Genomic DNA, 13,740 nt, shown 5'->3' on the forward strand with positions numbered 1-13,740 from the left:
TGGTGCTCACGGTGAAACACACGGAGGTGCTGTTTCACGCTTCTGATGGAGCTGCTCCTGTGAACAGTCAGAGAGGTGAGAGGACAGGAACGGTGCACCTGTTTCTATCCACAGAGGAAAGAGGATCTAATGTGAGTGGGAAGACCTTAAAGGAAATCACTTCTTAATTATGTGCCTTTAAAGGCAATTTAGCATTGAAAAATCCCCAGCATTAAAAGGAGTGCTGGAAATGTAAAAAAAATATCATTTCATTCACCTCTATGGGCTGAACTTGGCCCTGACTTATTGCTGACACACAAATATCAACTTCACACAAAGTCACAAGTCTTTAATTCCCCCAAATAAGATACTTATAGTTTTCTCATTTTAATTTTTAATATAGTTATCACTCAGTGTTACCTTTAACATATGGATATAATGCATTATTAAGGCCTTTGGGCTTACCTTTGTGTGCAGTTTAGTGTTGCATTTTCTATCCCTTGGGTTTCTAAATGAAATGGAGCCTTGATTAGATTTAGACCTGCTCATAAAAATCTAGACGGTGCTCCTATCATACTCCAGAGGAGCTTTTCTTTGTGTCTCTGGTGCTGCATAACAGATTGACATGAAAAGCTATACTTTAAAGCACTTCTGGACTCCTTTAACATCACTGTTATGCTCCTTAAATATTTGTATGGTTCTAATTAGGAATGCTGGAGCATTTTTTCTGTCATAGTGCTGTATTTTCGTTTAGTGTTACTGTGATTTGAAACTTATTAGACAGTTATTGTTGTCGGTATGCGCTTGAAATCCATCATCTTAAGAGGGTAAATCAGTTTTTGCTTTGTTAACCTGCTGCTCATTGCACCACTAAGTCCACCATCCAATCCCAGCACCACCACAACCACCCTTCCTCCCTCCCTCTCCTTCTCCTCCTCCTCTTCCTCTTCTTTTCTTCTTACTGCCTCCCCAGTGTTGCAGGTTGAATCTGTTGCCCCTATTTCCTGTCACATGGTTCTGGAAATAGGATCCCTGCTTTCTACTATCTGTTCCCGTCTGTGTTGATGTCAGTGTAGTAGTAGCTGTAGGAGCTGCCTTGAAGTTTAGGGACTTTTAACGCCGGCCAAAGAGCGACTCGTGCACAGACCCGGACAAACAGTGAGGCAGTCAGTGAGGGAGTCCAGCAACCCGCCGGTCTGCGCATCTGTCCGTAAGGCTGCACTTTACCTGACAGCCACTCATCTCACCATGGATTCCTGGACTGTGTCCTCTGCACTTATTCTCGCTGGGGTTTTTTCTTCTGCAGCTTTTAGTCATTTCGACACCGGTGAGTGAAACTTTTCCGCTCGTTTTTTCTTCTATCTGATCCGATAAATCCGCATTGTCGGAAGCGTCTCCAAAGTTGCTCTCCTGCGCACGAGACAAGGTGATATCCCATCAGAAATGTACAACAAACCCAAGAAAATGCTTAAAATTGATATTTTAACTTTATTTAACTCTTTGTTATCGAGCATGTCGCAGAATGCAGCAGTAGTAACTTCATTCATAGTTCATCGCTGTGGGTTTAATCCCTCTCCGGCTCTTTTCCCCAAACGGGATGACGTCTTTCTTCGAGAAGGCAGCCAGAGCGAAAACCACCAACAGTTTCCTCGTTATTTGCTTAGCTAAATTGAAGGATTATGTGTTCTGAGTGGAGTATCTAGAGTTGTTGAACTACAGTTTCAGTGTTACACCTACACCTACAGGATAAACAGCGATCAAACCGTGTCCAAATGTGCACACAGACTTCCCTGAGGCTGCATGCGAACCCCAGTAGATCAGGGTAAATCTGAGAAAAGGCTCACAAATCATCTGGACCTCTCGTATGATGTTCCAAAGGGGACGGCGCGGATTCAATATGAAAGCAACGAGCTTGTAACACAAACCAGCAGCCTTTACGCTCTCACCTCCCATGGCGCGTCCGGTCCTTATGTGTTTACCTGTTCTGCACCAGCTGCTTATCGTTCATATTGTTGTGATTTGATAACATTTTGGACGATTATGCAGGTACATTCTTATATCTTTAAACATCTCGATCATAACTACTTCTGTCTGTCGTGCGTCACTGGTTGTTTTGTCTGTATTTAAACCACAAAAGATCAGTTTTCCCTCCTGAAATGAACTCCAAACCCTCAGCTCAGTCATCTGATATCATCCATTTAATTTGCCATCAAGTTCAGGCTAATGCGTGGGGTTAAGCCTGCGTCTATCTCTTATACTTCAAAGTTACAGCCGTATCCACATTCAAAGCTGCGCATTCAAAGGGAATATTTGGTTTAAATGTGAATATCTAATAATGATGACCACACTAACCAGGCTTCTCCTCGCTGTAATTTGCGCTGCGTTTCATGTCGGAGCAGCAAATCCTCATGCTTTCCTTTTTAATTTTTTTGTCTCTTAATTATACCCTCGGATTTCAAATTAGAGGGTCCAACATCTGGGCTAGTGCGTAAGTGCTCCCATGTGTACCTATGTATTAACAAAGTATTTAAAGCAATGGTATTCCCCCTCATAACACTGGGGAGAAGAAAGGCCAAGTTTATGTTTAGTTGAAGTCAGCTGTGCCATATTTACTGTACAGTAAAACAATAATTTCAAGTGTCTACAAGTCAGTCACCAGCTGTACAGCAACAGAAGGACTGTTTGATCCTCTCTTTGCTGAATTTACCTCTGATATGACTGGACTGTGCATGCTTAACTATAGTACAAGATAAGGCAACATCTTAAAGTAAAACCCTACAATGAAATCTCTTTGGATTCATATATTTTAGTGAAAGAGCCAGCATTGGCATGTTATCCTTGATAAGAGGCCAATATTTGATAAATATGCCTGCCAGGTCTTCACATGTAAGTGTGTACTAGCATTTAACATTCAGTTTTCAAAGTTAATATTAGGTTCAGCATTTTTGGGTCCAGTGAAAGGCATTCTGGTAAATCAAGGCCCACGCAAGTGCAAGAAAAGTCTTGCAAAAGAGCTACGTTATTAATTAATTTAATGAAATATAGCATAATATTGATGGTAATCTTTTAAAATGTAACATCAGAAAGCCTTCATTTATGAAACATGCTCAAACTGCATGTTTGATTAGATCCAGCCTGTCATTGCCTATCAGTCCCACTGCTTACTATGCTGTTATTCTGCATCTTCACATATGCAATTTAAAATGATCACAAATATGACAAAAAAAAATTAATTAAAAAACCCTTTTCAGGGTCAGGTTAAAGAAAACAAGAACAGCTTAAAACAATGTTTGTGAATGCATTCTTAAATACTACATCTAATGGGCTTGTGGCTCGAATCTGTTTTGTTTTATTCTAGATGTTCTGCATACTAAAGTTACATTTGTTCAGATAAGAGAATCTCTGACCTGCATGGGCCTGTCTGTGACAGCATAAGTGGCTGACACCTTTGCTTGCGGATAATAAGTTGATTTTTCCTTTACTTGCCAAAGCCAGGCCATGCAGAAGCTCAATGCACTGGTCAAAACTGTATTTTTTATTTTTGAAAAAGAGCCTTAAACACGTGGGTACAGGAGTGCTTTCACACACCTGATATGCTGCAGCTTCTCATCCAGTGGAGGTGTGTTAACAGCAGATGTGTTTCTGAAGAGGTTCTAATGCAGGCTGTTGTAAACTAACACATGTACAAATATATATGCACACTCACGCTCACTTATAAGTGCAAGGAAAAGGGTAAGAGCCGCTATAAAATCGACTAGTATAATATGAAAATTTGCTCTACTCTCATGCAGCACTTCATACTCACAGTAAAGAGTGTTAGTCAACCACAGGCTCTTATCATTAATGTACGTGATGTCTCCTCTACCTGAACTCAGAGGCTTTATGGAGAAACTCATCCAGACTCCCACATGCTGTTGTGTCTGACTGCGGCCTGCCATTGCTCTCTTGGCAGCGGCTCAGGCCCTTCACACAAATGTACACACAAAGTGGAAGCCGAATGCTGTCAGAGCTGTCAAGATGAGGCGTAATTGAGTTGCTCTGTAAGCCGGTAATGATGGAGCTGATGGTGTTGTGAACAAGCTTGAGCTGGTTAATCAGTAGAGAATTATTTGGTCTGCGATTTCCATAACCAGCATGACAGACAGTGAGGGCAACAGTGGGGTGATGGTGAGAGTCCTACAGTGCACTTATGCACCCACATGTAAGTCTTAAATGATGCATTGTCTTATGTAAATGAAAGTTACAGCGGCAGCCTTTTCATCAAGCTGCGGGTGTAGCTGTTGCAGTAAGACAGCTCACCTTTAAAGCGATCCTTTATAAACTCTGCGGCGGGGTGAGTGAGATGTTTCCTGTCAGAACATGCAAAGATAATCTATAATCTATCTCAGGGGTTTCCCTTCTGGGATGATTAAAGGAGAGGTCTGGAATACTGAGAAATAAGCTTATATGCTTTCCCACTGAGGTTTAGATGAGAAGATACAATTATGAAATCTGCACTTTAAATATGAGGCTAAATTTAGCACTGTTAGCTTGGGTTAGCTTGGCTGAGCACAAAGACTATAGAGAAGCTGAAACAGCTGGCATGGCCCTTTAAAAATGAACAAAAATGCCTATCAGCACCTCTAAAATTAGCTTATTAGCATGTTTAACTGACAGCTTTCATTGTAAATCAGCACAAGAATATTTTTAAACTTTTTTTTGCAGATTGAACAAATATCATAAAATGTTGTGAAGCTTTATGGTTGGTGATCTTTATTTGTACTTTTTTGATAGTTTAAGGCTCTTGCTAAACCAACTACATTTGCTGCCTAATTTAATGGAAGTTTACTAGAAATTTATGGGTATTTAAATGTAACCAAATGACAGTAAGTAAGCATATTTTCTAAGATGAAAAATTGAAGTGTTACTTTATGGTGGAAGAGTAAACCTTTCTGATTTTTCTTGAGAGATTTTGCCTGAACTTTTATCCTTTTTGACCACTAATAGTTGCTCAAATGAAATAATATTAAAAGGAGAATTTGTTCCCACAGGTGTCATATGACACCAGCATTTGTTTTCTCAGTTTAAGACAGATCGTTTTTGCTAACCAGATGGAACAAATAAGCATCAGTTGCAACACAAAGCTGAAAATAGTGCCAATAAAAAGAATGCACTTATGAAACAGAAGTGGTGGCTCATGAGACAAAAACATCGGGAGTTATTGAGCTATTTGATGATATTTTGCAATCTGAATAAAGAAGTTAATTCAAACAAAATCGTTTCCTGTTAAGTAAAAACTGTCAGCTTTGGTTGAGTCAAGCTGAGGCTTGAAGATGAGCAGACTGTGACACTTTGGTACCATGGAATGTACTCTCATTACAATATTGATCCATGCATAGTGCAGAAATGGTGCAGAAAGAGGACAGATCCGGCTAATATCTGGTTGTGCTTGACCATCTGAATCTTGGATCAGACATGCATGAAATAAATTGTATGGCCGCGCTGGGAGGGTTAGTAAAAGCTGATGTCTGTGCACTGGAGTATCTTATCAAACTTCCTTCCACAGGTGTTTGTGTTTTATTATTTCCAGACCAAACTGCAGATTTGAAGGTTTTCTCTCTTTCATTCAGTGCTGTGTGCTGTGTGTTTGCCTTGAAGCAGTGCAGGCACAGAGTACTGTGATTCTGGGATGAATGACAGCATGTGTTACGATTCCTCTTTGTTGCCTGACATGCATGTAAGCTGCTGCACAAACTGGCAACCCTCTGTTTCATCTGGCAGCCCGCTCTCCTTCCTGCTCTCTGTCTGATCCTTGTCCAGAGGGGCATGACATCAACCTGGACTGGGCCACAGGCGGAACCGGGTGTAGCTGTGTGGTGCAGGAGGAGAAAACAGAGCACCAACTCCTGAACAGTAGCTCATCGAGGTCTGGATTGTAGTTTTTTTGTGTTGGCAACAATCGTACAAAGTCTGCGTCCACTAGCTCAACTCGTGATTGATAGGAGTTCACAGTGTGTTTTCAGATGTTTGGCATCACATCAAGTTGGACATAAGTTGACTGCGTGAGCATGCTGCATGTGAATTAATCTCCTGCCTGTGAAAACAAGGGGAAGGGTTTAATACATTTCCACGTAGGCAAGTCCAGGGTTGTTTTTTTTTCCTGCTTTGTTTAAATTGCAGTTTCTTAAAGAGTTGCTAAACCCTCAGACCACTTTTTACAGATGGCCACCTATATCTGTGTTGATTTAGTACTGTGGACCAGTTAGGGTCCAAATCTTGACATTTAAGTACAAAGTATTTCAGTTCTGCATTTTGAGTTAAAAATGTACATATTAACTCCCCTCTACGAGTGCTCTGTGACATGTAGTATACATGTATCATACATATGTATCTGTGACACCACAGAGCTCAACAGTTACTGCCCACTTGTTCTGCAACTGCTAACTTCACTCGTAGAAGCCAACAGTTGAAATTTGCTGCTCTATCAATAAGAGACTGCGCGTCACTCTTGGATTGTGGGTAATGTAGTGCTGATGCCTGAAACATGTCTGTCTTTAAACAAGGTCAGTAACATACTTGCTTGTGTCTTCTACATGATTTTAGTTGAGACGATGTTTAAACTATGTTAAATTCACTAGTAGCAGCTGAACAAAATTTCTGGGGTAAAGGCATGCTTATCCAATCTGAGATTATGCTGAAACACTCTAGAATTGTGGGTAATGTAGTGCTGTTGCCTCAGATTGCGATTAACCTTGTTTTTCTTATAAAGTGGAAAATGTCTGAACTTAAGTATTTTACATAATTCTCTAATTTTTTTTAACCCTGCTCACACCACCTTTTGTTGAAAAATGTCTGTAAGATTCACTAGTAGTGGAATAGCTGTGTAGAGCGCAGATCTTTTTAAGGTAAAGGCAGGATCAACCAATCAGAGAAATTGCTTTGACACAGTAGGATTATAGGTAATACCCGGCATTAAAAAATGCCTTCAGAACATCATGGAAAGAGCTAGGAAGTAGGGGGAGAAGACAAGCCCATTCTCTCCTTCCTACTGTCCCAGTAGGAAGGAGAGAATAGCCACAGCATCATTCAGCTTTTGCTGCTTTTCAGATCTGATTATTAGCCATCATGTCATAACCATTCAAGGCAGACCTACCATGAGCTACCTCCTTGTGAAACATGGAAAACACAAGTTGATATGTTATCAGACTTGTTTAATGAACCTTTAGTAACTATGATCCCCTGTGGTTAAATTTATAATAAATATATGACTCTTTTTTAGGCCAAATCGATCCAGTGTATATCTGATCTGATATTTACATTAATTTTATACCGCACATCAGATTGACAGTGCTGATCCACATCACCAACATTTTTGCTGGGCCATGATTGCACCACATGGTAGCATGCATTGTGTTGCAAATGGCAGAGAGCAATGTGAGAGACAGCAGCTCAGTCTGAGTCCTCTTATATTTCACTTCAACACTACACAAATTTTATATATAAACAAAGGGACAGACCCTAATTTCATGATTAAACAGTTTAATAGGTGTCCAAAATAGTAAGGATTGGCTATTACAGTTGCCCAGAGCATAGAATGTGTCATTAAACTGCTCATTTAAAAAAAAAATTGAATGGTTTAAATAGGAGCCGTAAATCCTTACACATATAAGATGTTAAAATAGTGTTTGACATTTTGTATATGATGAGTCTTTTGTTGCCTGTCTCGTGAATTTATCAGCTTATCATGTCATCAGTACATATGTCTGTTTGTGTTCAATTCAGATGTGAGGCAGCTGTGGCCCTTTGAGGCCTCCGTACACTTCCAGCATTCCTGCTTGAGAATTTAAAGGAACCACGTCAAGTGTCAAACGGAGAGGTCTCACATCCTCAGTCTGATGCCCCTCCTCCCACATGCACACACACCCACCCACGCACACACACACACACACAAAGAGCTGTCTTCACCCAGTCCACATTTCTCCCTCACATAGGCAATCATCAAATCTGTCTCGACTTAATCCCACTCTGGACTTGTAAACGCAGTCCATACAGTGCAGTTTATGACAGGCCCCCATCAACCTTTGTAACCCCTGAGACAGAGGGAGCCTTGTGAGTCCGTGTGTGCCTGTGTAAGAGTGTCAGTTTGTGTGTTAGATACTCGGAATCATCTGCTTCGGTTGATAATAACAGACCATCTTCAGCCAGGGAAACACAAGCATGTGTTGGCTGAGGTGATGCCGATGGAAAGTTGGTCTGAGGGGATACAGCGGGTTCCTAAAGACTTTAACATGCCTGCTCTCAGAGTGCCAGTAAACCCGCTGTGCTCAGTGTGGGGCGTGTCAGAGGGCATTATGGGAACAGGGTGCAGTGGGTCTGGGTCTCAGATGTGGGCTGTGTGGTTCTCCCAGCCTTTTCCGGCTCAGAGATGGAAACCTCTCGGCTCTGATGAGCTTCTGTGCTGCAGACGCAAGTTTAGACAAACCGCTGCGGTGTAACTGAGCAGTGTGTGTGCTGATATACACATCTAAATGTGTTCATGATTAAGGATGGGACTGTGTTTAGAAACCCCTGGGAGTTTAAACTTTACATCTTCTCAGGTTGAGGTGAATGCTGAATTTAGCCTTTAGGTTTAATTCATTTATTCACTCTGGATTTAATTTTCTTAGTCATCTTTGAATATGTATCAATCGAATGGATGATCAGTGAACTTTTTTAAGTGAACAAAGAAAAGACAGAACAAAGACCAAAGAAGGACTTTGTCAAGAAAAACGATATTTATTAAACACAGGTATCAATCATTTATAATCAAGATAAAAAATCTATCATAATTAGTGATTTTTATCCCTCTCTGTGAGTGCCCTGTGACATTTTTTGTTTGTTTATTGGTTATCAACCTTGTTGTATGAAAAATATGAGTCATTTGTAATCTTTGGTGAATGAAACTACCCTACCCACAATACTGTAGAGTTACAGTGACATCTGTGATCAGTGCAGCCTGCTGTTACCCACAAATTTTGGCTGTCAGCTCATACTAATGCAGTTAACATAAGTGAAAAAAGTGGGGTGTCAGTGTTAAATTCGGTGGTGATGAAAGCTAGCACCACATACATCACCTCCTGCCAGATCAACCAACAGAAAAATTCAATTGCAGTATGCAGGTTTTATAAAGAAGGCAGCCACTATGATTTTTTCCAACACAAACTGTAAAATTGAAACAGTTTGTACTCAAAAGTCAAGATTTGGACCCTAACTGATCAACAGTACTGATAAAAATACACACATCCTCTGAAAACAAGTGGTTTTGGAGTTTTGTTACTCTTTCATGCAATAATCTCAAAGGCTTTAGGAAGTAACTATTTTAGTGAACTTAATTTGGCATTAGCGACATGGAATAATTTCAGATTATTGGAGCAGTAGTGTTTGCAAATAAACAAGTAGATATACATAAATAAATAAGTAAAAAAATTAAAGAAATAATCAGTAATGAATTTCTACAAAAACATATTTCATTGTGTCACCCATCTCTGATGATTAAGGGAAGCTAAATGATAAAGTAAACTAATTTAATATGGTAGCGTGATACTATTCAGCTCAAATGATTGTAATTATAATTAATTAGTCCAAATATTTATACTGCTGGAAGCAGGCAGCTGCATACTCCAAGTGTGACACATTTATGGCTGTTATGACAGCCACCACCCACAAAATCAGTTGTCATATTTGTTAATAGATAAGCTGAAATAAACATTATTCTATTCAAACACTGGATCAAATTGTAACACATAATGAGATAATGAAGAAAAGCAAATAAATCTGTGGGAAAGCAATATTGTTTCAGTGATTTTTACATTATGTTTTGGCATTTAGCAGCTTTCTGTGCTGTATCTGGTTAAGGCTACTGTTGGTGTCAAGTTTGTGTTTTTCCAAACAACTGAATGAAAAATGTTCAGTACCGTATAGTTAGAGTAATATCTGGGTTTCGCTCGGAGTGGAACTGTAGCAGCTAAGGAGCATAAAAATGTACTAAAGTAGTTTGTGGAGGCAAAACCAGAGCTTGGGAAAGATCAAAACACAACTTTAAAGTGGTTGACTTAGAACAAAGCAATTATTAAAAAGATTGATTAATAACTTTAAATTATATTGTGCCATTCTCCTTGTGCTTACAGCTTTAACAAGCAGACCAAGGAGTTATAATTTTACAAATTCATGTTTTGTTTAATATTGTTATGTTCTTTACTTTAATTTGACATTTATCTCCATACAGTAAATTAAAGATAGCTGCAACTGTTTTAATGTGAATTGTTGATTATTGCACCCACTCAATCCAAAGTGGTCAGTTGAGCACAATGTGACAAAGCTGCTTTGTTAACCCTCCAGAAAAGAAAGGAAACTAAAAGTCATCAGCTTGATCCAGGGCACAAAATCTGTTCACACAATAGGGTCTAGGTCAGTGGGAAGCTTATCATTAGTGGCCAGTTGTAGAGAAGAAGCTGCTGAGATTAGGCAAATACAGATGTTTGGCCATTTCCCTGTGCACTGCTGTGGCTTTTATTCCCATGCTGTTGGGAAATGTGGCTAACTGTCTTTAATCTCAGTTGTAATGGAAAAAAACAGTTATATGATGAGATAACACCATGAAAAGAAGCAAGCTTCAGATCTATTGCTGTTGTTTTCTTTCCACACACTGAAATGATGTGACTTCCCTCACATTTCAGTCAAGGGCAGGTAAAAGTGTTAGCATCCATCACAGGACAGAACAATCTAACGGGAACACATGGTTGCTTTTACTGCCTATTTTCTCATCACTCTTTAGAGTCATGACTATGTTGAAAAATGGGCTCATCTCCCTCCAACTTTTGGACTGTAAAGCTTGACTCTCCTTTGAACGTCCTCTATACGTTGCATGCAGGCTCAGTCAGTTTTTCCTGCTTGTTTTCACAGTAAACCCAGTCTCCACTTTGTGTTGTGTCCACGCATAATCAGCTCCATAGCCACCCATAGGGAACCCTCATGTTTCTGAAATTGGATGCATCAAGAGGTTAAGTTTATTGAGACAACAAACACACAAATAAAAACAATATGCATATCAACTTCAACTGACTGAAGGTAGCTGACAACTGTGGATTGTGGATTTTAGGCTGTGGGTTCACAGGAAATAGTTGTTTAATTGCTACATTGTGTCATACTAATGTGTTGGCATACTGTTTGTGCAAAAGGTGGCATCAGTGTTGCCGTGCTAACCACCTTATTTGATAGACTAAAGCTTATATTTGTGATTAAGTCATTTTGAAGCATACTGATGCTATTTTGCCAAAAGTATTCGCTCACCTGCCTTAACTAGCATATGAACTTAAGTGACATCCCATTCTTAATCCATAGGGTTTAATATGACGTCAGTCCACCCTTTGCAGCTATAACAGCTTCAACTCTTCTACGAAGGCTTACCACAAGGTTCAGGAGTGTTTTTATGGCAGTGTTTGACTATTCTTCCAGAAGGGCATTTGTGAGGTTGCATGCTGATGTTGGACGAGAAGGCCTGGCTCTCAGTCTCTGCTCTAATTCATCCCAAAGGTGTTGTATCGGGTTGAGGTCAGGACTCTGTGCAGGGCCAGTCAAGTTCATCTACACCAAACTCTCTCATCCATGTCTTTATGGACCTTGCTTTGTGCACTGGTGCACAGTCATGTTGGAACAGGAAGGGGCCATCCCCAAACTGTTCCCACAAAGTTAGGAGCATGGAATTGTCCAAAATCTCTTGGTACGCTGAAGCATTCGGAGTTCCTTTCACTGGAACTAAGGGGCCAAGCCCAGCTCCTGAAAAACAACCCCACACCATAATCCCCCTTCCACCAAACTTTACACTTAGCATAATGCAGTCAGACAAGTACCGTTCTCCTGGCAACCGCCAAACTCAGACTCATCCATCAGATTGTCAGATGGAGAAGCGCGATTCGTCACTCCAGAGAACGCGTCTCCACTGATCTAGAGTCCAGTGGCGGCGTGCTTTACACCACTGCATCCGACGCTTTGCATTGCACTTGGTGATGTATGGCTTGGATGCAGCTGCTCGCCATTCTTTCACAGATGTTTGTAGAAACAGTCTGCATGCCTAGGTGCTTGATCTTATACAGCTGTGGCCATGAAAGTGATTGGAACACCTGATCTCAATTATTTGGATGGGTGAGTGAATACTTTTGGCAATATAGTGTATTTTAAGGTGATTGAATGGATAATTGAAAAACAAAATGATTGCAGTTAAACTTTAGAAAACGTAGTCACTGTTTCACAGTTTAAATGCTCGATTAGACAATTTCTCTAAAAAGTCCTTGTCTTTAAGTCCTTGTAAAGTGATAAAACTAAATCTTTGTGTTAGGTTTGTTGTATGATAGATCACTGTGCTATGAACCACCAGGCCAAATTTCATCTGAAAGTTTGTAAAATTACCCTTCAAAATCAGGAAAATGAGGCAGTAAAATCTGCTGGTTATGTTTTTATGTTATGTTGTTTGCTTTAGCATCGTGATGCTAACAGACACGAGGGATTGAACTGTGGCAGCTTGGAGAGAGACAGTCACAGCCCGCTTCTTATAATCATCCAGGACTAAGTGAAATATCAATTAAAACACACCTTCAGCAGGTAAGGTGTGAGTTCCTACTGCATCTAGTTCAAGTGAAAAATAGACAAGCACTCCAGCAATTAGCCTTCCCCCTGACCTTATGGTGAACTCTGATTAGAACAGCTGCCTTGCTCTGTGACAGAGCAGAAACAGAAGTAGGGGATTAAAGTGACTGTTTTCTGGCACAAGTCTCTCTGTTATGATAGGTTTAATTATCGGTTAGCTAACAACAGACTGTATTGAGATGAACCGCTGGCTGATTTTATGTTGTTGTGGCGTTAGGGAGGCAGGGTGATTCCACATAGCAGCTGGTGACATGGTGGGTCCCTGTATTTGCCCTGCCCAAATTAAAGCAAGCCAGGAAGAGGTGAACAACTTTCTAATGGTCTAAATCTATAATTTAATCACACATAGATATCAGTGTTTTCACATGTTTTCAGCAACCTTGTTCCAACATATTTCGTGTGTTGAAACAGAAAAGTTTGGATTTCCATTACAGGGACTTTAAAGACTAGAGCTTATATTTTTGGTTAAGTTATTTTAAAGCATTAGATGATTGTTGATTGACAGACAATTACTTCAGGAAATGTAGTCACTGTTTTATGGCAAAAATGCTGTATTTGTTGATCTCCTGTATCAGTGTCATGATAGAGTGAATATTTGGGAATCTTTGGACAAAACTGGCCAAATTATGAGGACTATTTTTTACACTTTAAGTCATGTGACACTTTAAAATGTTCAGGTAAAATCAGAAAAATATATTTGTTCAATTTAAAAAGTTAGTTGCAGCATTTCTGTAAATATAACATTAAATTAGTCAAAGGGATGCCACTATGTTTACATGGAGGTACAATTTTTGCCCTAATGAGATATATTTGGATTGTAAAAAAAAAAACAAAAAAAAAACATCATAGCTGCTAATACATAAATCCACATCTACTGCTTCAGTGATAGTAATGAAGAAAAGGCTGCACTTATTCAGAAGCCAGACAGAGAGAATGTAGAAAATAGAGCACGCTATTTTTCTTTTTTCGTACTCCAATGCTCCTGATACTCAGCGTGTCTTGACTTGTGAAGACAGGCCAACGTTTTTGAAGAATTCCTTTATTTTCTTGGCTGAAAATAAGTTGTATCTGGCCCACAGTTGGTAAAAGAAGAAGGGGAGA

The 13,740-nt window shown here is 39.8% G+C and overlaps 1 protein-coding gene across 2 annotated transcripts in view; it reads left to right on the forward strand.

Annotated features, from left to right (window-relative positions):
• The first annotated feature begins 1,017 nt into the window (after window positions 1-1,017).
• kremen1 (kringle containing transmembrane protein 1) overlaps window positions 1,018-13,740 on the forward strand; it is a 94,637-nt gene continuing 81,914 nt past the window's right edge. For both annotated transcript variants that reach the window (XM_041786748.1, XM_041786749.1), the window contains exon 1: window positions 1,018-1,306. In XM_041786748.1, coding sequence (XP_041642682.1) covers window positions 1,228-1,306 — 79 coding nt within the window. In that variant the 5' untranslated portion in view covers window positions 1,018-1,227. The remainder of the gene's footprint in view (window positions 1,307-13,740) is intronic.

This window comes from Cheilinus undulatus, linkage group 5, assembly GCF_018320785.1.
Source record: "Cheilinus undulatus linkage group 5, ASM1832078v1, whole genome shotgun sequence".
NCBI lineage: Eukaryota > Metazoa > Chordata > Actinopteri > Labriformes > Labridae > Cheilinus > Cheilinus undulatus.